The sequence below is a fragment of the Eptesicus fuscus genome, chromosome 4, assembly GCF_027574615.1.
Source record: "Eptesicus fuscus isolate TK198812 chromosome 4, DD_ASM_mEF_20220401, whole genome shotgun sequence".
Classification (NCBI taxonomy): domain Eukaryota; kingdom Metazoa; phylum Chordata; class Mammalia; order Chiroptera; family Vespertilionidae; genus Eptesicus; species Eptesicus fuscus.
Genome location: NC_072476.1, coordinates 98,132,570 through 98,156,850, shown reverse-complemented (window position 1 = coordinate 98,156,850; position 24,281 = coordinate 98,132,570). Strand labels below are relative to the sequence as shown.

The window sequence follows — 24,281 nt, the reverse complement described above, 5'->3', positions numbered from 1 at the left end:
CCTTTGTGTAAGTCGAATTTGCATGTGTCGAGGTCAACAGCTGGACAGACCCTTGGGCACGAGTACTTTGTTGCAAAGCTGAGGATGCGGTTCAGGGAAGGTGAAGGATGCGTTTGCTCACAGGACACATTTGTTGAGCAGGGTTCTGGGTAATAATGCCATTCTGAGCGGACTCCGGGCTGGCCTGTTTAATAGGGTCATTTTAAAAGGAGCGGAGAACAGAGTTCCCTGATGCCCAGAGCAGCTCCAGCTCACGGTGGGAGAGAATGTGGCGACCAGGTATAAATCCGTAATATGCCACCTTGCACCGAGTGGAAAGCCGGAGTAGATCTGGAATGAATGAATGTTCTGCTGATTTTCTTACCTAGTTCATAAAAAGACATATTTTCCCTTTCCAGTTTTTGGAATTTTCCTGTTAAGAAACTGTGCTTCAGAAAGCACAGGGAAACGGTGAATATGAATTTGTTAGAGGATCCATGCTACACGATTTTATCGTCTTTGGGGCATGTTTTATTTTTGACACAAAGGAGAAATAAGAGCGATTTTCACTCACAGAAACTGCAGCCAACTGTAGCGCAGCCCCTTGTGGCGCTTAAACTGGCGAGCAGTTGCCTCCCCCGCAGCTCATCTTTGCACAAAGGAGATGATGTAATCTTTTCCACCGCGGCCACGTGGCATAAGCATGCCGTCACTGTCTTCACACGGATACCTCTGCGCTGCCAGCTCCTTATCAGCTTGGAAGGACTGTGCCTTTGGAATTAAATCGCATTCCTCTTGCAGTGCCTCACTCCTCCTTGCAAGGCTGTGCACACACCTCTTTATACGCACGTGTGCCTTCATGTTCCATGGGTGACTTTTTTTTTTTTAACACAGAAACGTGACCAGAGTAGCATGTTGTAGAGGGCCATGGAGGCTGTGTGTGTGCACAGACTTAAAACTGGGGGAGGGAGACTCTGTTGCCATTAGCAACCACTTACCTATTTATTAGAGGGTGAAAGCTCACAGCTCGGGCTTTCCCTTTCTTCCACGGCTTTCTCTTGAGTTCTGGCAGCAGCTCGCCGGAGCCGGTACGCGAGAGTGCTGCACAGGAGAGCTGCCGTGCCCAGTGCCTGTGCGTGGAAGGACCTCTTTAACCGCACGAGCTGCCTTTGGCTGCCCTTCCTCTGTGGTTGTGCCTCCATCCTGTTGACTAAGGCAGTAGCAGCTGCGCAGTCACTGCAGTGGACTGACTGCACCCCCATTTCTTCAGCTCTGGGTGAAACGCTTTCCTGCATTGGCTCCTTAGATGCTCCGGCAGCTTCTGAAACCCAGCACCTGCGGCCGGGGACGTGGGCTGCTGCGAAGACAGAGCCGGGCTAGGGGAGCACTTTGCATCTGACCCCAGGGATTTTTTAAAAATTATTATTTAAACGAAAGATTCAGTCTGGAGCCTCCCTTCTCCTCAAGCGGCCCCGGTGATTCTTTCACCCGTGGTTAAGAGTCCCTGGGTGTGCGGGTCCCCAGCCACTGAGGCTTAATGACACCGAGACAGCTTTGCACCTTGTGCCTGGCCTTCTGGGTGATGTCATTGCAGTGGTGAGGTGCTGTGATCTGTGCTATTTAAGGACTTATAAGGTTTCCTTGATCGAGGGGGCCCCATGCCTCTGGGAACCTATTGTTAAGCTCTGTCAGCACTAGTTTTGACCAGCATTTATGGATTGCACTTAAAGGGACAGAGCTTAATTCCTGTATAACTAAAAATCAGAGCACCTTAATCCTGGATTCTGAAAGTGCCTTTTCACTTGGAGAATTTGGAGATGGAGGCGATGGGAGACTGAGAGGAGCACTGGTCTGTGCCGCCCTGTCACACCTGGCATGTGTGGCCATGGGCCGCACCCGAGCCGGGTGGCGTCACTCCCTGTGGGCAGTGCAGGCTCAGGCCTGGGCCGCAGGGAGCAGAGGTGCGGGGCTCTCTGATTTGTTGAGCTGACGGGCACAGGGCACCATTACTAAGCAGATTTTCGTGTTCTGTCGGTGTCACCTCTGAAACCTTGCAGCAGCTGGGAGGTGGAGACGCTCCCTGCACTAGACGGCTGGGGCCTTGAATCCATCTGCAGGCGTCAGGGGTCAGGGGTGGGAGTGATCTAATCAATAGATGAAGCAGGTGCCAACAGAAGCCGCGGGATCCGAGGGAGATTATTCGAGGAAAGACCGAGTCTCTTTCTTCTCGGAAATCAGCAGGGAAGTTAGCAGTAGAGCTGCTTGGGCGTGGAAGGGAAGAAAATCCAGCGTACAACCTGGCTTTTCTTGGCGAAGTAAGACGTGCCGGTTGGGGGAGAGGGTGCGCTGAGGTCCAGGACTTGAGGCGAGCAGGGCACGTGGGAACAGCCACAGTGGCTGCAGCCACTGTCCACTGGTGTGTGGTCCTGTGTATGGGGATGGGGCACCTGGCACGGGATCTCACTGGACCACCTGGGAGATGACAGTGCAGCCTTAGCACAGGCTTCGGAAGGAGCCACCCCTCCCAGATGCCCTTCCCAAGCCTTTAGCCTCAGCCAGATCCTGTGCAATGAGGCATTGAGATAAAAATAAATACCAGTTTGGCTTTGCTTATACTTGTTTACAAAAGGAAAAGGTCACTTTCTGACTGCATACTCAGTTGTGGTAATTTTGTGTCTTGTTCAAGATTTTGTCTCATTAAAAATTAAGCATCTTTTGCGCAGGAGTCTGTGGAGACGTTTTCAGAATGTCGGGGCCGTTGCTTTTCCATCACGTCAGTTGACAGATCTAATTGCTTTTCCGTTTGTGGTCATTCCCTTCTGGTCCTTTCTCACCACTCCACCCGCCACTGTTTAAGCCCGAGCCTGGCTGCCTCACGGGCCTGCCTGCCCTCAGCCCACCTTCTCCGCCTAGACTTAAACATATGGGCATATTCATCATTAGCCTGCTCCTGGTGGGGCTCTTCAGGTGGCCTCACCTGTGTCGCTGAGGGACTCACCTCGGCTCTCGATACAGGACCTGTTCCAAGGTACAGCTCTCAGGGACACCTGCGCTTTCTGTTGTCATCTCTCATAGGAATAACAAAAGATGACAGGAGAGCACAAGGAATGATGGAACCATTCCTTCAGCATTCCTTTAAAGCTGCCTTCCAGGTCTGGATCACTGCGCTCCGATTGGCTTGCTGAATATGAACCAGTGTAGGTTTTACCGTATTTAGTTTGTAAGCCAGGAGGATGGCCCCTGTAGTATTGCTAGGGGAGCAGAGGGAAGAGGTTCTGCATCTGGACAGGTGTGCAGCCTTCCCTGTTCCCTCCAGGCTCTTGGGGAGGGAGGGGAGCAGGTGCAGACTCTTGCAAGATTGGCCTGCACACTCAGGGCTCCTGCGCTTGGGGTTCAGCCATATACACTGTCCCATTTCTCTCACTGCAGAGCCTGGCCCCCAAATCAGAAGTAGCCATTTATTTGATCAAGGACACACCTTCCATAGCAGCACGATTTTTAGTTACTGGTGCACACTGCCCTGTCATATCACTGTCTTTCCCGTGGCAGCTCGGAGGGACTTGGCTGAAGAAAAGGAAATGATGATTCCAGGGAGGATGAGCTCTGCATTCGCCAAAGCCGGGGGTGGAAGAAAATGTCAAAAGCTTCTTACAGATGTTTATTTATAGCTTATCATTTTCAGGTGTCTATTTGGGGTTATATGCTAGTACAATAGTATATCTAAAGCATAATTGACGGCATGTAGTAAAATTCTTTGGTGATGGGATTCTTGAGCAAAAGCATTTGAAGGGTATTGCTTTAGGGCAGTGGTTCTCAAAGTGTGGTTCCAGGACCCCTTTGCTCCCCAGGAACCGAGTTAAAGCTGTTTCCACAGGAGGTAAATGCAATAAGCCCTTGGTTAATATGGAGAGGTTCTGGGACTTTAAGCAAAACAATGTATAACGAAGCCAATTTTACCATCGGGTAATTGATATAAAAGAGTTAAGTTCCTAAGGCAGACCGTCAGTGTTGTAACCAAATGGTGTTGAACGAATTATGTTTTTCAAGGACCTGCTGTATAGTCTTCGCTTTTCTCACCCTCCCTCTTCCCACAGTGCGGAGTGACGTCTTCTCACTCACGGCTGCGTGGCCTGTGAGCATCCCGTCAGAGCCAGTCTCCCAATGGGAAACAGGCCAGCCTTCTTCCTGATTAGTTTTGAAAATACTGATATTTTAAATAGAAAGTATTATTGTTAACGTGTAATGGGTATATCGTTACCTTTAAAGAAATTAATATTTTAAACTTTTTTCGTTTTAATTGTAATGTGGTCCGTATCCATATTAGGTATTTAAGTCTTATGCAGATAGAACCAATAGAGGAGAGAAAGAGCCCACAAAACCAAAGCTCTTTGGATACTCAGCTTTAAGCGTGTCAGGGGTCTGGAGTCCGAAGCCTTGTGCCCTGCTTGCTGGCGGGCTGAGGCGGGGAGGAGGCCTCGGCAAGGCAAGTCGGAGGCGGCGAAGGCCAGGGCCGGCCTCTGCCTTTTGCCGTGGCCCCATCCTCCCGAAGGGCAGGAAGGTGGGTGCCTTTGGTCTCCACTCCTCCTCCTCCCTGTCTCTGCTCCGACCCACCCTAGTAGCATAGACGAGTTATTGTGTATTAAATAGGCTTTTGAGGGAACCCCTGAGACCCTAAGCATGATGTCTTTGGGGAGACCAATTCCTGAAATTGAGTCATGGAGGATTTACTAACAAAGTTTTGGAGCGCAGGCCATTCGGAGGTTAGAGATGGCGTTTCTGCCCAGGTCTCCGAGCAGTTCCTTTCTGGCAGTTGCTCGTGTGGAGTTTTAAATAGGAGGAACTATTAGGGGAACTCAGTTGAGATAGAAATAGAAGGGGAAACATCTGGGGTATCCTGTTCTTTCAGGGTCAGAGTTTCAGGGTGAAATGTGAGAATCTGGTGTATTGTTCTGTTAACTCAGAGGTTAGAACTCCAAATTAATCTCAAACTAATCTCTTGCCCATTGATATGCTTGTTTTTCTTTTCTTCTTCAACTCATTTTGGTAAAATTTACCCAACAGTTGCCTCCTTAAATACCTAGACTCATCTGACAGCCATGCAGGCTCCAGGGAGGGTTTGGGAAAGCAACGTGGCCTCACCTCGTAAACTTGGAGGTGCATACACGCCGACCCAGGCTGGGGAGGCCCCGGAAGTGTGCTCTGCGATACGTGGACAAGGCTGGTCATGGCAGCATCACTTATAATGAGCTAATGTCCGTTAGCAAGATTGCACGAACAGGTTTGTGGAAGAGCCATAGAACAGAGCATTAAATACCACTTAGCATGCACATCAGTGTGTATTAACCATCCAACCAGGTACATGTCAGAGAGGATGCATGTAGTATATTACATTCCTCTGGAGCTAAAGACAAGTAAAGTACTATTGTGTATCAATAGAGTCATAAATGGCGAAACTATAAAGAAAAGCAAGCAGCCCTAGCCGGTTTGGCTCAGTGGAAAGAGCGCCGGTCTGTGGACTGAAGGGTCCCGTCAAAGGCACATGCCCGGGTGCAGGGTCGATCCCCAGTAGGGGGTGTGCAGGAGGCAGCCAATCAATGATTCTCTCTCATCATTGATGTTTCTATCTCCTTCCTCCCTCTCCCTTCCACTCTGAAATCAATAAAAATATATTAACAACAACAACAAAAAAAGGAAGCAAATGGTTGTTCCGAAAGTCAGCCTGGGGGTTATGTCTGGAGCTAGAGGTGGGTACCATCAGGGGGTGTGGAGAAGGCTGCTGGGGTACTGGGAGTGTCCTGGTTCTGAAATAGGATGCTGGTTTCAGACATGCACATGTCATACACACACCGCTCCTTCGTGCAGACCAGCCGCGTTCCCTTCTAAGTCTCTTTTGCTTGGGCTGTCCTTTTAGTAGCTGAGAAAATTAGAAAAGTTGATTTAAAAGCCTCTTATTTTACCATAAAGTGAATCATTGAATTTAAGGCCCCCGGGGCTCTTAGAAGTTATTTACTATAATAGCACCCACCTGTCCTCCTGTTTGAAGGTTTTGAGCTGGTGCCATTGCAGAGGGACTGATATCATGCTGTGAGCTTCCACAGGGCCATCTGGGCTTGTTGTCACAGAAACGAAGAAGGAAGATAGTGTGGTTTTAAAACTTATTTGTGAACGAGTCCTGCCTTCACCCAAGTGGGCTAAGGGTGTGGCAGCTGGGGACCCTGTATGTACAAAGGCCAACATCTTTTTATTTTAATCCTCATTCGAGTTTATTTATTTTTATTTTTAAAAATATATTTTATTGATTTTTTTTACAGAGAGGAAGGGAGAGGGATAGAGAGTTAGAAACATCGATCAGCTGCCTCCTGCACACCCCTTACTGGGGATGTGCCTACAATCAAGGTACATGCCCTTGACTGGAATCGAACCTGCGACCCTTTGGTGGGTGGGCCAACTCTCTAACTACTGACCATCACCGGCCAGGGCATAGCCAGTATCTTTTTGAACAGCACAACTAGCTGTTCGTTTCAGTGTGTACCACGTGTCTAGTTAGAGCAGGAAAATCCTGTTTGCTCTTGTTCATCTATTAAAATGAGAGATGATTGTATATTAAAGACAGAGACTGAATGAGAGATGAGGATGGAGGACCGTGTGGTCTGTCCGTGCCTTCTGGCCTCGGGTCTGAGCCAGGTAGCGCCATAGAGGCTGAGTGTGACCTCCCCCTGGAGTTAGACTTCCTGGACACAGGGTACGTGCAGGTGGAGGGCCTGGCCCCGGAGCCAGCTGCCCTTTTCCCTCTGGGCAACAAACCAGCCCGTCCTGGCATCTCCACCAGATCCTGGGGTCAAGAGCAAGCTCCGGTTCTGGCTGGGAAAGCTGCCAGGAATATTGTGGCTGAGATCCCTTGCCCTATCCCTCAGGGCAGGAGGAGCGAATTCTCACACCAGTGGACAGGCTGCTGACAACGGAGGGGCGTGAAGGGGAAAGACGTCAGGAAGGGAGCACTTCTGAGGTTGTTAAAGGTTCTGTTGCCACCATTTTAGTGAGACGAGGTGGGATCTCTTCCAAAAGATACGTTCCCTTCAGGTGGCTTTGGCTCCTCAGTGTCATTTCAAATCAATTGTATTCTGACCTGCCCCTTTCCATGGGTGGGAGCAGGCCAGCCGGCCTCGGTGCTCAGGTGCGGGTGGGTGCCCGGGGCGAGTGTGGCACGGGGTGGGGACACACTGTGGGGACTCTCAGGCAGACGAGTGTTCTGATTTCTGAAGAGAAATCTTTGGTTCCTTAAATTATTTATAGTCAGTCCCAGGAGAAGGAAGTTGCCAAGGTTAATCTGCCATGACTGCGCTGATTTTTAAAAGTATTTTTTTGTGGCCTTTGACAATGACTGCATGTCTCAGTTATATTCTTTTTTTTTTTTTTTCTGAGTCAGAATGCATCTCCTTAATAGAATGCAGTAATTGCAGGTAAATGGGCAAAGTTTCCCCCACATTGCTCTATTAAAGCCCTTATCAAATGCATGCATCTGAGAATCAGCTGCTTCCTCAGATGGCAGCAGTAATAATCCTTCGTGTTCTAGGCGCTGTTTATTAGTCAGTTCTGAGAGGTGAGGTTATTGGGATCCCATTTCACAGATGAGGAAACCAAGGTGCCGGGAGCTTCAGCGCCCACCCATGGTTTCCCGCCCGGGAGGGCCCGGCCCTGGCTCTGCACAGACACCCTTGTACCTGCACGGAGTTTTGATTTGAGTTGGGGCCCTGTGGCTTGCAGGTGGTGCCTGTATAAGGTAGTGCTGGTGGAAGTGAGGTGTGAATTTTGGTCCCCACCTCTTGTGTCTGTGCCCCGTCTCCCTGGAAGGAGGTTGTCTGTAACTGGGTCGTCATCTCCTGCATGTCCTAAGCACCTGGGTGACAGGTGAATTTAGGTATGTGTTCAGCACTTCAGAGGTCCTGCAGGTGGGGGAGCTGGAGAATGAGTCCCCAAACCTTACTTTACATGTTTTTATTGTGTTTCTATACTGGGCTAATGGGGGAGAGGTGTTCCCTGGGATTCCTAGTAGATAAGATACTGACGTAGCAATTAGGGGATTGGAAAAAGGGAAACAGATTCCCCATGGTCCAAAGAAGACATCCTTGGGTCTCAGGCACTCAGCGTGGGCGCTGCAGGGCAAGTCTGCAGAAGTCAACCCGTGGAGAGTGTGACCTCGCCCTCCTGCCCCTCTCCCTTCCTCCTCCCAGGGTTCTTTATTGCAGGGGCCCCAGAACAAGCTGGAGGCCTCGTGTTCTCAGCACAGGCCCAGGTGACACTGTCACCCCAGCCCTGGCATCAGCGGTGTTCCAGCTGGGATGGTGCGTTTTGTGGGCACACAGTTGGAGCTGCTTCACCTGCTGTGAGAGTCACAGCCTTGCCCAGCACTTGTGGCACGTTCCCCTGAGCCCCTGCTGGCCTCTGCTCCTTGAGCTCCCGCTTTGACCTTGAGTTAAGGGAGGAGATGCTGTGGGCTGGGCTGGTAATCTTCTCAAGGTCAGCAGGTCCCAGCAGAGACTTCCTTCCAGCCAGTTTCCCTGCCCCCTCCAGGGCACATCTGTCCTCTTTACCTTGTGAATTTGCATCTTTTTCTGTTCATCAATGAATATGCATAGAAATACCAAGTATGTGATGAGTCAGTTCACATTAAATCCATTTTTATGTCGAAATTTGTTTTCCCATCAGTATATCTAAGTTATTTGGCTTAATAAATACCTCTATAACCAGAATTTAAAAATCTACTTCTCTGTGTGTGCAGAAGGGAATTTGAGGTGTGATGAGAGGTAGAGAGAATGGAAATGAATTTCTTTTTGTTTTTCACATTAGCAGATGCATTACTTTTCTCAACCCTTTTTGTAGTTTCTTAAATTTCTTATTAGGAATTCAATAGGAAGGTAAGTGATACAGCCCTTTTTACTAGAATTTGTTTTCCCCTGCAGGAAATGAGGGTAAAGCAGGACACCAGTAACCCGAGTTAGCAGGAACAAAGGAAGTTGCTTTAACCTTAACTGCCAGCCATGGAGTCCTAAAGGCTGAGGTTGCCCTCATTGGTATAATCTTAAACCAGGTCACATTACCTGCGGCCAAAGGCGGGCTGGCCCTTCTCCCAGCAGCACGGCCTCAGAGCGTGTTATACCAAACAGAGGATCTGAAGAGAACTTCAGAGGTAACTGTACGTTGCCCTCGGAATTCAGCCCAAAACAAAGCAGTTACGAAGCACCACTTTTTGTTGGGGTGTGGGCGGGGGCGGGGGCGGGGTGGGGAGACCTTACTAGGGTTGGCAGAATTGCTCCTCCGAGGATCCGAGTCCTGTTCCAGGTTCTGTCTCCTGTGGGTCAGTACACACCTGAAGGACAGGACTGAGCTTGCTCCTGCTCGTGTCCCCAGCATCGAATGTGTCACAGTGTATTTCAGATGTATTCCTGGTATATCAGAAACCAGGGAGAAGATTGTCAAAGCAAAGTAGGTTAGCTGAACAACAGGCGGAGCAGCTATATGTAAGCTTTCAAGTGGGTTTCTAATGATTAAAAGATCACAGTGTTAATCTTTGAACATTTTATTTATATTATTACTCACTTCTGTGCTTTGTGGCTCCAACCTCTACAGCAGGGGTTTTCAGCCCTTTCAAAATGGTGACCAGCATAGAAACCCTTTTCTATGTCAAGGACTTAGTTCAAGGACTTAGCTTTAGTGTCAGTGATTGATACAAAATTGCAATGCAAAGGTAACAATTTTTTTTAATCCTCACCCAAAAAGATGTTTTGATTTTTGACACAGAGAGAGAGAGAGAGAGAGAGAGAGACTGAGACCTCTTCCTCCAGGAGCTCAACTTTTGGGGGAGGGTACTGATGTGTATTTAGGTAATTACTGTGCTGTGGGATAAGGATTCGGGGTGCCTAGGGAGTGGGGATGAGGGATCTGATCCAGCAGTGGGAGTGTCACAGAAGGGGTGGGTCTTGTCAGACTTTCAGGAGGAGCTGTGAAGGTGAAGAGTGTGTGAGTGTGAGTGTGTGCACATGCATGTTGGGAGGTTGTGTGTGTGTTAGTGTGCACACATGCATGTTGTGAGGTGAGGGTGTGTGTTTGTGTGCACACATGCATGTTGAAGAGGTGAAGGTGTGTGGATGTTAGTATGAACATATGCATCTTGTGAGGTAAGGGTGTGTGTTAGTATGTGCACATGCATGTTGGGAGGTTAAGGTGTGTGTTAGTGTGTGCACATGCATGTTGGGAGGTGAGGGTGTGTGTGCACATGCATGTTGGGAGGTTAAGGTGTGTGTGTTAGTGTGTGCACATGCATGTCGGGAGGTGAGGGTGTGTGTTAGTGTGTGCACATGCATGTTGGGAGGTGAGGGTGTGTGTTAGTGTGTGCACATGCATGTTGGGAGGTGAGGGTGTGTGTGTGTTAGTGTGTGCACATGCATGTTGGGAGGTGAGGGTGTGTTTTAGGGCTGTGGGAGAGCAGTGTGTGTAAGTTCAGTGGTGAGCAAGGGCGTGTTACCTGTGGGTGACTGGAATTCCTGGTATGGGTGTGGGGAGAGGGGAATGAGAGGGAACTAGTGAGGACGCAGAGGTAAGCAGGGGTCAGTTCATGAGGGACTCTGTGCCATGTCAGGGAGTTTGGGCTTTATTTGAAGAATGTTAGGGGAGTCAGATGATGGGAAGGTATGTTTAGGGGAGTAGCTGAATGGATCAGAGGGAGTTCTGAATGAGCATCCATTAGGAGATTGCTGGAGCAACCCACACAGGGGAGATGCTGGCCAGAGGCAGGCAGACATGGCGCGCCAGCTAAGTCATAGTATGCAGGGAGGAGCCGGCTCCTGGTTTGGCCATGGGGTGGATGGTGTGTAGGGCCAGGTGCTGCGCTGGGACACACAGTGGGGAGCGGGTTGGGGGACATGGGTGCACGCAGGGTAGACACGCAGGTGGAGTTGGCTGTACCATAGGATGCAGGTGCCCCTTCTTCGTGATGTCTCTTTTTTCTGGTGATGACAGTCAAGACCCACCGTATGGTCCCTGCCCCACAAGTTTTACGTCTTCTAGGACATATCCTCCCATTCTGATCCCTCTGGCCCTGGTTTTTCTATCCCAAGTACCGGTACCACAGAACTGACCACGCGCCTATGTTGCTTTCCCAAATAGACTGAGTTCAGCAAGGGCCCTCAGTTATATTTTATGTTCATGCCACCCGTTGCAGGGCAAGTCTGTGTACATAGAGAGGCATTTTACTATCACTAATTTATACTTCTGGTCTGTACTTGAAAACCGTTCTGCACTTACAGAATAATGAAAAAGTATTTATCTAAAGGAAAGGAAGTATAATATAGCTTTATTTTACAGGACATGACTGTGATCTGCATTAAATTACATGTGGACATTAGAATTTTTCTTTTCCTATTTGCTAGAGGACAAGGGTGCTAGCATGTATGAAATGTTGGATGTAATGATGAAAGAAGGTTTCTTTTAGCAGGGAAGCTTGGTTGATTTGCAAGCAATCAGATCAGACAGTATGGTTGTATTAGTTGTATCACTGTGGTTCATTTGATACAAATTTAGTTTCTAAACAGCTTTTCTGAGAAGCTGCTTCTTATGTAAAACGAATCTTCTTTGGAATAGGTCAGCATCAGCACCATAAGTATGCGCGCGCGTGTGTGTATGTGTGTAGCTTAGGAGGGGGTGACTGGGGTCCCAGAGTACAGGCTGGATGAGCGTCCCCCAGAGGCACCTCCTGACAAGCTTCACTGTCAGACACTTTCTTTTGGCACCAGGCAAACAGGAGGGTTCGTTTTCTCTGTGCTGAGCCCTGTGCTGGTCCCTGGGAAGCAAAGATGAAGGGCACATCTGGGCACTGATTCTTTCTTGATTTATGAGACTGCTAGAAGGTAGAATCCCCTTCTATAATACGGCTTCTTTTTTGGCTATTGAGCTATTCCCTTCCATTGGTTTGAGTTATGCTTTTTAATTAACTTCTAATGCATAGTTAGTGTAATTAAATCATCAAAAGTTAAAAATTCTAGCCAAGACCGGTTTGGCTCAGTGGATAGAGCATCGGCCTGTGGACTCAGGGGTCCCGGGTTCGATTCCGGTCAGGGGCATGTGCCTTGGTTGCGGGCACATCCCCAGTCGGGGGTGTGCAGGAGGCAGCTGATCGATGTTTCTCTCTCATCGATGTTTCTGGCTCTCTGTCCCTCTCTCTTCCTCTCTGTAAAAAATCAATAAAAAAATAAAAAAAAAATTCTACAGATTGTCTCATTTATATTAAAGTATATGTTATAATTTAAGACTTTTTTGTTATAGTCTTTTTGATTATTTTGGTTCGTCCTCTGTGTTTTGTGCTTAAGACATTAAAAACCAGAGCTATTTTAAGTTGAAATGCCCTTAACTCCCTTGAATCAACCAAACTTATGTTGCTTTTTCTTCCTTAAAGTTATGATGTTATAGGCTATTGCTTCTCAGATTTTGTGAGGGAATAAATCAACCAGTCTGACAGTTGTTAAACCATAAAGCTTCCAAGTAAAAATTACTATCTGCACTGTGACACTCCATTCATACTCCTGTAGTGGTCTGTGAACTTGTGCATATTCTTGATCTAAGTACTTAATTCACTTTAGATGCATTTTATGAATAGTGTGTATGTGAAGATTATAATTTATGTAAAAATAATATAAGCATTGCATTATATGTTTTAATTTCTTACATGTTAGTGAAAAAGACATTTAAACCATTTGATTTATAACCTTGTATCTGCCCCCTTAAACATTTTCGTAGAGGATCCGGCATAGTTCAGTGCTTCCTTCCTACGCAACGCTGGTCTAAATGCTTGCCCATCGAAAACCCCTCATAGCACAAACACTGCCTCCCGCACCGCGGCTCCCTGTGATCTGTGACTAATCCTGCAGGCGCTGCAGAGAATGTTCCGTCCGGAGTCGGAACTGCGGATCGCCTGCCTGGAAGGGGTGACGTCACCTCCATGGGTGCCTGCGCATGCGCAGCGCCACTGATGCAGGGATTTATCACCCTGCTCTTTGTGTTCAGGCGTGTGTGGCGCCTGCGTTTCCCCCAGATAAACTAATGCGTGAAATTAAGTAATTACCACCAAGACTTGATACTAATAGTAATCTTCCAGCTCACTATCTAATGTTCCTTTTTGTTGTTTTAAAATGCTGCTTTATTTAGAAACACACTTTCATTGCGAGAATCTGTGTTCTTAAAGGATAAGGTGGGTTTTGTTTGTTTTGTTTTGTTTTGTTTTTCAGTTTCTGTCACTTTCCATTTTCCCGTTTAGTAAATGCTAAAACGGATGAGGAGCACAGCTGGCCTTGTGGGTTGTCGTCTAAACAAACCCCAGTGCAGGAGGTGAGGCAGGCAGGCCGTTCAGAACAAGGAGCGGTTCATTCATTCAGCGCAAATGATCAGGAATCAACTCTAGTTACTGCTGGTATCTGATGGTCAAACCTCAGAGGGAAGGCAAGGGTGGGGGGCGGGGGGTGTAGAAATCAACCAGTGTACTTGCATGCATATAAGCATAACCAGTGGACACAGGCAATAGGGGGGTGAAGGCCTGGGCTGGGGGGCGGGGGCAGGCTGGGAGCGGTCAATGTGGGGAAAAGGGGGACATATGTAATACTTTCAACAATAGAGATTTTAAAAATGAAAAATAAATAAAAATAAATTTAACCAAAATTAACCTGTGTTTTAGTTTAAGATTTTCTTTAAAATTTTGATTCATTTTTAACTCATTTATTTCACCTTAATTTTTTTAACCACAATGTAAAAAAAACACCCACACTTTTAGAATAATGTGGTGCATAAAAGCTTCTACTCATTGTGAACATATTTCCATAGTACTTTTTTTTTTCCTTCTTAAATAAAAAAAAAAATTGTGTGTGGGGTTGTTGTTCCTTTTCTGTTTGTCTTTTTAAAAAATCTAATACCACAGAAGTGACCAAGTGAGTGGGCATTCTGGTCAGCAATGACTCACTTCAAAAGGTATTTGTCAACAATAATAATACAGCACTTCCTTGCAGAGTCTCAGGATAAAAATGAGAAGTTGATTTGACCAGTGAGGTATTAGATAGTCAAAGTTTCAGATCATCGATTCGGCTAAAAGATTTTCCGTTGTTGAATGATAACTTGTGGAATATTTCCTCCTAGGGAGGAGAGGTTAATTTTCCTTCTTATAAATCATACTATAGGAGTGGCCGTCTGAACAACACTGAGTTTATATTTCACAACCTAAAATAGTGCTGAGGAGCATTGGGTTGCTTGAATGGTGGTTCAGGGGTGAGAAGCTGGGGAATTATGTTTATTTGTTCGTTCATTCATTCATTCATTCATTCACCCATCCATGTTTATTGACTGTGCTGTGCCTGGCCCTGTCCTGGTGTCTGGGATGCAGCAGGGAACAAAGCAGCCATCCTCTGGCTAGCAGGTGGATTTAAGGGAAGATTTAAGGGAAATATGAGTAATGACATGCTGCTGAACCTAACAGCAGTTTAAAAGTTGGTAACAGTCACTTTTGGCAAGTTATACCATGGTGAACCTTGGAGTTATGATTTTTTAAAAGAGTATGTTAAAACCTCTAAATATTCAAATTCATTTGTTTTAGGAAGAGGGGTTATTTGTATTGACTTGAAACTGGAAAGAGAAAAGAAAATCGTCAAGTGCTACCTGCACATTTATATGAATACTGATAAAATCTGATTTTTAACCCAAACCCTTTCCCCCCAATGGTATTCAGCAACTGTTAGATCTCAGGATCTGAGAGTAATGCCAAATGTTATCGTGTGAACATTCTGATCAGATTCCTCGTAGACTTGGATTGAAGGAGCACTTGTTGCGTGGTTTAGGACGTCCCAGGGAACATCTCTGCCCCAGCGGATGAGCCTGGGCTGACGGCAGCCTGGGCCGTGTTCTGTCTCCTGGAGTTGGCATTTCATTAAAACTCACCTGGGCTTCCCTGTTTCAGGTAGCAGAGTGCACTTTAAATTGTGACAAGGACCCATCCCTCTTTCTGTGCACATCAGTGTAAGCTCTGTGCATTTGGAAAAAGGTGTATGCAGTCATTCACGAGATGAGTACAACTAAGTGCCCTCCGACGTTGCCCACTTACCTCTTTCAATGTGCTCTTCTTTTTCTGCCCTATCTCTTCTAGTTTTTAAAACATTTCTATATTGATTTCAGAGAGGAAGAGAGAAGGAGAGAGAGAGAAACATCAATGATGAGAGAGAATCATTGATCGGCTGCCTCCTGCACACCCCCCACTGGGGATCGAGCTGTAACCCCGGGACCCTTCAGTCCGCAGGCTGATGCACTAGCCACTGAGCCAAGCCAGCTAGAGCTGCCTTTTTTTTTTTTTTTTACCAAAATTATCTTTGTGGTATCCCCTTCCACCTATTAGCATTTTCAAGCTCCCTTGGTGACACTTAGAAGTAAAACTGCTGCTGACTCCTGGTCTGTGGCCCAAAGATGTGGTCCGTGATCTCAGAAGTATCGCGCCAGGTGGCATGTGCTGTTCCTTTCCCTCCTCGAGCGTATGGGAGGAGAGGTGTGTGCTTCCCAGGATAGTCCCTGAGCGTAGCCCTTTGTTCCTGAAGTTTAGGAACCACAGCAAGGTCCTGTAATGCATGAGGAAAGAAGACAGTGGGAGTTGTCTTGTCTGTGGTGTAATCTAGAATCAGTGGAATGGCACAGAAGCCATTTCTTTGTAATTTGTTTTTATAGTCACATACTCTGTTTTCATAAATGGCTCCTCAGGGCATGGTACAGAATCTGCCTTTTTGATCTAAGGATATTTCATGGCTGAATTCCTCCTGCTTCTAATTGAAAGTTACATGATGTACTTAATCTGGCTTTAATATGTATACATACTTTCTCAGTCTTTTGCTTCTTGGTGTGTTTTTAAAAAAATGGAAATGAGATAAAAAATAATGCTTTAGATGACCACCATAATAGCCACACACTCAATTTTTTTGTATGGTTAGTTTTATATTTCTGCTCCCTCCACCACCTCTTGTTTTCTTTCCTGTTTAAAAAGTTTTAATTGACAGTTTTAATAAAATTAACATCTTTCCTGTGACACATTCAACAAAAACATGGTGATAAAACTGTTTCGAATTTGTGTTCTAGTCTGTGTTTGGACATGGACATATATCACAATGCAAGCATAACACATTCCAACATCGGTTCAGCCATCGGTTCTGTGCCTTTCCTCCTCTAGAAAGACAGTTTTATTTAGAGGAGAAATTCAGGAACTGTGATGGGCTGATGGGTAACTGCAGTTTTAAGAAACTGAAGCTCCATGGGAATGAGCTTGTGGCTTATAATAGGACACAGGAAGCTGTGATTTTCATTGTTAAATTTTGTTTTCTTCACCTCTTTTTACATCAGTATGATATTATTTTTCCTGTGGGGTGGCCTGAAACATGGCAGCGCTAACTTCCGCCATTCACTCCATCAAGGCTGTGATAAGTAGGTGTGGTTCAGAGTTAGCAGGGATTGTCAGGAATGCTTTGCAAGTATTAGAAGTCCTACAGTCTCTTTTGAGGCACCAGCGCTGGATAGGACATTCTCCTTGTGGAGGGTTGTGTGAGAGGGAGCCAGACCCACACGCGGGGCTCCCGTTTCTGGACTGTGGGAGTCCAGGACTGCAGTTTGTGGTGGCACCTCCCGAGGGCTGTGCTGTGTCCTGGCCAGGGCATCTGTGGGCATGGGCTCTGTGGGCATGGTAGGAAGCAGGCCTTGTCTTATCTGGTAGCACTAGAAGGGGGATCCTGCTCAAATCCCTGTAGACTGGGATCTATAGCTAAGGCTCAATTCTTTCTAGTATTTCTATGATTTGGTCTGCTTCCACATTTGCCCGGGCATCCTAGCATTCTGTGCTGCTTATGGAACGTGTCATCCTGTGCCTTTTCTGTGAGTATACATAAACCTGGCTCCTTGAGGCCTGAGGTGGTGCCTAATTTTTCCTTGCATCTGCCCTCCTTCCACCTGGGTCCATCTCAAATGGAATCGGATGTAATCAATCTTGCAGACACGTTCAGTGAATTACCCAATGCCTGGCAATGAATTGCTGCGACTAGATTGCATCCATTCAAGAGTTTTGAAGGAATCTTAAGGATGAAATTGCAGAATTCTTGGCTCTTGTTTTGCGTTTTATAAATAGTCACTGTTTTACAAGCTTGGTAGGTTGCCAGCACCAAGCGTGGTATGTTGGAAAGCAAAATGGCCTGGTGATCTGGAGGTCCAAGTTCTGTCGAGCCTTTTCGTGACCAGCCAGGTAGTAAGTACACTAAGCCTCCTGGACCCCAGGATCCTCATCAAGATTTGTTTGTGGCCTTCTTTGTGCAAAGTCTCTGGTGATTCTCAGTGTCACTGTTAATCCTGTTAAACTGGGTTGTTTACATCCTATGGACAGGAAAGATTTACTCTAAAAAAAAAAATCAAACCACACCATTAATTTAGTCATTCTTTGCTCCTTTGAATGATAATGCTGTAGGGACTGGACTTGGTTATATTCCTCCCAAAGGTGCTGCTTTTGTTGTTTGTTTGCCTGCTTTAGCAGGCTACTAATTTGGTGGGACTCCAGCTACAATCTCTGTAGTGGGCACCAACTCGAACCTTGGTGAGATCTTTCCTCTTTAGCATAGAGTTTAGGCTCGGAGCTTGCCTGGCACATGCTCGGGGGACAGCCAGAGATCTGGACCAAGTTTATGCTCTGAATTTGGGGCTCCCCTTCCTCCTTTCCACAATTTCTCCTCTCACTTTCAGCTGCTGAGGCCACCCTGAGCTGGGTCCTAATTCTTGTTTTAGCAGCTCCATTTGGCTCAGATGGGGCCCTGTCCTCTGGCTAAAAGCCCTGGTAGGGGAGGTGCACCCAATGTCATTTCCTTTTCCCAAGAGTCTCTCCCTGCTTTTGGCCACTCTCCAGTGCCTCGAAATAGTTGTGTTTTGGAGATTTAATTTGTGGCAGGCCTGGTCCAATCGGAGCCCCTCAAACAGACCTGAAGTGGAAGAAGCTCCGTTTGTTTACTTTCTAATTCCAGGTTTCCTTGTTGGCGTTGGTTGTGTTACCAAAGCTTACATTTTGAATGCTTTTCTTGTACTATTTTGGCAAAAACGTACAGGAAAATAGGGATGGGGCAGCAGTCTTTTATTTTTTTTCTAGAGAGTTCTCTGCCAATCACCATAGTTGCTAGTTTTGATGAACCCAGATGGCCTCTGTTAGAGACCTCCAAGAGAAATATCCTGAGGCGTTATTATGAGTATGAGCATTTTGACCTCAAACTTCCATGTGGGCATTCACCCTGGGGAGCTGGACTGGACATGTTTGGGCTGCAAGAATTCCTTCTGCTTAGATGGATGTTGGCTTGGCCCAACTTGCCTGCCGCATGCTTCTCCTCCACAAGATTTCCACTTGGCCGTCTAAGAGACAGGGGTGTGGGAAAGCTGGTTTGCACTGAGAAAAGGGCCCTGGCCACCCTCTGAAGCAGATGGCACTGGGCCATCTTACCCCACGAGCCAGTGACATTCCTCCAGGGGAGCATGACCCAGAAAGCCAGGGAGGGCAGAGCCCACAGGGAGCTGAGGCCAGTCCCCAGCTATTTATAATCCCTTCTCTCCTCCCTGCCACTGTTGGTGACTCAAGTCTGATAGATGAGGCATTGGGCTCCCCCTAGAGGATTTAGTGTGCCAAAACAGCAGTTTTTAGAAAACAGTGTAGCCGTGTTATTTGCCAGTATTTACATGAATCTACAAGATTAAAATGAAGATTTTTGAAATGTTGTGGACTGATTTTTGGGACCAGATTTTCGTGGTTAGTAATGGCTAAGAGCCTGCTTGGTACTTTCGCCTCTGCGTCTGTGGGCAAATCATTGCTTGGCATTAAAATAGAAGCTAACTCTGTGATCAGAGAATTCAAGTGTTTTTGAATGATGATATTTCTAGAGTTGATTTAATGGTGTAAAGAAAGCTGGAATTGGATAGAATGGTTAAAAAAGTTAAATGTCACTCAAGCAACCTAGTAATTTTACTTTCTTCTTCTTTATTTCAGGGTTTCGAAAAAACGATGAAATGAAAGCTATGGATGTCCTGCCAATTTTAAAGGAAAAAGTTGCATACCTTTCAGGTAAAGTCTAACTTTATCATCTGCTTTATGGATTCTCTGACTGTTTCTGACACAGTATCAGACAAAGCCTCAGACACTGAACTAGCTCACCTGCCACACCCCCAGGAGCATTTGTATTTCAGTAGATTTCTAGGTGCTTTATTCTTGTAGCATTGTCCTGAGATATTAGTGCCCAAACATCTTCTTCCTTCTGGCAGGCACATCATAAGTCAGATAACACTGGTGATTGAAATGTTTGTGTCTGTCATTCCACAAACATTTGGCTCTTTTGCCCCGATCAACTAGGTAAAACAACTGATTTTTTTAAAAGTTTGTCATCTCCACAAAAGTGGTGGGAATGTGACCATATATGGACGCATCCTGATTTTTTTTTACCTTGGTTTCTTGTACTTTGTGGCTACCTGTTGCCTCCTCTTTGGGGAGGTAAGGATGCCCATGTGTCCATGGCCGCTCTCCCCTTGGCCTCTGGTCCTGGAGTTTGTAGAACCCTTGCCATGGACCGTGAAAGCTCCGGTGGTCTTTACCAGCGGGGTCCTCCATTTGCCTGTAGAACTGTAAAGCCATCTGTGGGGCTTCTGACCCTCCTGTAGTGTGGTGACAGTCTGCAACAGTCCTCCAGACTTTGGGGCACTTGACTGCCCTCCCCTCTGCACATAGAGGATCAGCTTTAGGGCTTTTCAGCCATTGGGTATTCCATCTTTTTGGCACCAGTTTACTTGTTACAAAACAAAGGTTTGCAAGATTTTTCTGCTCTGTTTACGAGGAGGTGAACCTGTAGATGGTCACATGCATTTAGACAGTCTTCCTAGATACGTTTCCCTCAATAACCGTTCACCTTTCTCAAACAGGCATGCCATGCTACCTGATGTCTCCTCTCAAACACATTTTATTTTGAATTTATAACCTTGCTAGCTGCTTTTACATGGTTTGTGTGTCCTTTTGGCCCATGGGAATCCTACCTAATAAAAGAATAATATGCAAATTAACCACCACTCCACTACACCCATAAGCCACGCCCACAAGCCACACCCACAAGCCAATCAGCAGCAAATATGCAAATAAGCCCAACCAAGATGGCTTCAGCCACAGAGAGCAGGAGGGAGGCTTGGGTTTCCCAGGCAATGGAGGAAGCCAAGCTTTCAGCCTGCCCTTGCCAGCCTAGGCCTCCACTCAAGGCTACAAAGTTTCAATTATAAAAGGTAAATAAATCCAAACAGAAATGGTGGCAGCCACGGAAAGAGCAGGAGGCTAGGATTGCCCCTGGCAATGGAGGAAGCCAAGCTTTCCGCACACCATGGCTAGCCCAGGTCTCCGCTTAAGGCTACAAAGTTTCAATTATAGAAGATACATAAAAGCCCAACAGAAATGGCTGCTGCCATGGAGCAAGCAGAAGGCTTGGCTCCGCTCCAGGCTACAAAGTTTCAATTGTAGAAGATAAATAAACCCCAGATACCAGGGCCTCTGCTTGGGTCGCCAGGGGGCGTGGCCGGCATGCAAACCACCACAGGCCCCTCGCTCAGGCCGCCCCATGCTCCAAGGGAACCCCTACCCTGATCCAGGACACCCTTCAGGGCAAACCAGCCGGCCCTCACCCATGCACCAGGCCTCTATCCTATCTAATACAAGAGTAATATTCAGATTGACCATCACTCCCACACACAAGATGGCTGCCTCCATGTGGTCAAAGATCCTGCCCCCATGTGGACACAAGATGGCCAGCAGGGGAGGGCAGTTGGGAGGGACCAGCCTGGCAGAGGAGGGAAGTTGCGGGTGACCAGGCATGCAGGGAAGGGCAGATGGGGGGGACCCAGTCCTGCAGGGGAGAGCAGTTAGGGGGTACCAGGCCTGCAGGGGAGGGCAGTTAGGGGTGACCAGGCCTACAGGGGACAGCAGTTAGGGGTGACCAGGCCTGCAGGGGATGGCAGTTAGGGGCAATCAGGCTGGCAGGGGAGTGGTTAGGGGGTGATCAGGCTGGCAGGCAGAAGCAGTTAGAGGCAATCAGGAAGGCAGGCAGGCGAGCAGTTGGGAGCCAGCAGTCCTGGATTATGAGAGGGATGTCTGACTGCCTGTTTAGGCCCGATCAGTCAGACATCCCTTGAGGGGTCCCAGATTGGAGAGGGTGCAGGCTGGGCTGAAGGACACCCCCCTCCCCCCCGTGTGCCTCTAGAGGTATATATTTAGGATGCAGCCTCCTGTGGTATTATTGTTACTCTTCTTACCTTGCTCTCTGTCGAACAGTATTTCTTAGCCCCTATCAGACACTGTTGGATGGTGTTGTTGAAGGGAATCTAATGCATAATGCATTTGGAAGGTAAACAGAAGATTATATGAAGTTCATGAAAACAAGAAGGTGCTTTAGAGCGATGGGAACACATGGTTAAAGAATGAAGTCAAACAACTCTTGGCTCGTAATCCACTGTTAAAAGTAGCCTTTGCTGTTTTCTAATCAGTTACTGACAAACTGCATAGTATGGATGCAGGCCAGTATTGTGAGCTCCTGACTTTGTAGTTTACAGATGGATTTTAAAGTTAACAGAACAAAAAGACTCTACTTATAACTATAAGAGGCATCCGTAAGAAGGGCTTAAAGAAACCTGACCCCGAATGCTCATCCATTTTTATCCTAAAGTTTGGATCTGCAATGAGAGTACCTGTTCCAGTTTTGTGGAGTTCTGCGTTTCATGGAAAGGCAAGGGGGTATCTCCCGTCCTTCTCGTATGTTCTTGTTAGCATCTAGTATAGCCTGAGTCCAGTGGCTGACTGGAGGGCCCGCTGCCGTCAGCGGCCTTCCCAGGACTCTCGAGTCCTAGAGTGTTCATTAGAAAGAGTCTATAAGCCAGTGTCTGGCTCTCAGGACTAGGCAGGAGGAGCCGTGCCTGAGAAGGTGCCAGGCTGGTGAGCTGTTGGCCTTGGCTGCTTCTGGGACGGGGGCCCAGTAGACACCCTTTTAACAGAGGTTGTTACCTAGTAGACTTACAGATTGTAGCCATAATTTCTTTTACAAACCACATCTTCTCAGAGCTTTTCACGGTCATGAGGTAGACTGTTCCGCGGGGCGGGGGGGGGGGGGGGGGGATAGTTTTCAATGGTGTCCTAATCCAGAAAACCAAATAAGGGCCACACAGAGCAGAATCCAGTTGGTTCATTGGCATTTACCTTGTACTTCTCACAGTAAGTATGCCTTCCAAGAGCAGTTCGTTCTCATTGGATGAAAGGTGAGTTCTTCATTTATTTAAAGATAAAGGAGCAACTCTGCCCCGGGTTGTTCAGTTGGTTAAAGCGTCGTCCCAAACACCAAAAGGTTGCAGGTTTGATTCCCGGTGGGGGAACATACCTAGTTGTGGGTTTGATATCTGGTCAGGGCACCTATGGGAGGCAATCAATTGATGTTTCTCACATCGATATTCCTCTCTCTCCCTCTCCCTTCCTCTCTCTCTAAAATCAATAAAAACTTATCTTTCAGTGAGGATCTTAAAAAAGGCAATTTTGTTTCTGGTCATTCTGGGCCATTAGGCTCAAGAGACCAAGAAGGAAATGAGCCATCAATGGGTTTAAGGAAATAATTGTCACGCAGACATTTGTAGCTATAATGTGGAACCTTCTCAGCCTTCTCTTTAATATTAAAATAGACCCCAGTTCATTTAGTATCGTGTTTCCTACCGGAGTGTTCAGGCATTCCCATTTTTAACTTCCTGATACCTGTGGTAGGTATTTTTCATTAAGTTTGTGTGGAATGTAGAAGAAGAATCCATTCATACAGCAGACATTTGTTGAGTCCCCATTTTTATGTGCCCATCTCTCACTAGGCATTGAGAGTATATGCTGGTATCAGGGAATGAACAGATGCCTGCCTCCGTAGGGCTTCTATTCTTGTTGGGGAGACCGATAAACAGAAAAGTGTAAGTTATACAGTTGACCAGAAGGCCATAGGTACCATACAGAAATAAAGGGTGGGGAGAGGAAGAGTAGAGAGGAAGCGGTTTTTATAGAATTGAAAAGGAGTGTCATTATGAACAAAAACTGTCCTTTTTGTTTTCTCTTGTTTTTGACGAACATGCATTTGGATAGGCAGACACTCCCCCTTGAGCTCTGGGTGTTTGATTACAGACACAAGGGAGGTCCCGAGACTGTAAACTCTCCTACGTGGACATCCTGTGACGTTGGTAGGTGCAGGAAATGGATTTCCTGCCCTTTTCTTTTTATTGTCCCAGCTAAGGTGCCGAGTTTCCTGTCCATAAAATGGGACTGACATCTGTCCTGCCGGCCTCACCATGAGGCTGTGGGTTGACAGCAGACAACATGTTAGCATGTCTAGTAGGCGATGCTTTTATAAGCTGCAGTGTCACTATATATATTAGTTCAGGAACAAGAACTTCAAAGCTGTAACTTTTCTGCTTCCTAACCCAAATAGTATTTTCATTTGGGTGCCTTCTGTGACATGGGCAAACAAGCAGAGCTTTGGGGCATACAATCTAAACAGACATCTGTGGATTGCTTTCAAGCTCCTTTAGGCTCAGAGACCATGTGCCTCTGAACTAACGCTGCATTTCATTGATTCTAACATGTTGATTTTTTTAACCCCATGGGAGGCGTCAGCAGATGGGTGATTTTGGTGCCTGTCCATCACTGACTGTAACACACCACAGATTGGAAGGTACACCCAATGCAGGGAGGTTAGCACGTGAAAAGAAAATGTTAAATTATTTAAATAGAGAATATGCAATTTTTACTTCATGAGTGATTTTTTTATGAAGTTTTAAAACAACCCTAAAGAGTTTTTTTGAAGCTCTATTCTGGAAAAAGGAAAAAGACAAATTGAATTCTCTCCCTCTACTTTGAAATTCAAGTTTAGGTTTAAATTAGCTTTTTTTAGGACATGAGTGGGAGCCTATTTGGAGGGTGAGCTTGCCAGTACGTCTCAGGGGACTCCTCATCAGTGGTCCCAGCTGGGAAGATGTCTGTAGGTGAAAGGCGAGGCAGTACAACAGAAGCAGTCAGCACGTCACACTCACTTCATTGAGCTCTCACTCTGGAGTGAACAGGTGGCTGTGTGCAGTGTGCGCACCTGTTGACTCCCCATGTGACACTCTTTGATGGGCAGATTTTGGATTCTGTTTTGGTAGAGCCTGGCTTGCTTGCATTAAGAGACATGATG

The 24,281-nt window shown here is 46.7% G+C and overlaps 1 protein-coding gene across 1 annotated transcript in view; it reads left to right on the top strand.

The window, feature by feature from the left end:
* The window catches only part of TRIO (trio Rho guanine nucleotide exchange factor), a 305,380-nt gene that overhangs the window by 84,864 nt on the left and 196,235 nt on the right, over window positions 1-24,281 (top strand). Inside the window, exon 2 of the mRNA XM_054715266.1 lies at window positions 19,052-19,126. Coding sequence (XP_054571241.1) covers window positions 19,052-19,126 — 75 coding nt within the window. The remainder of the gene's footprint in view (window positions 1-19,051; window positions 19,127-24,281) is intronic.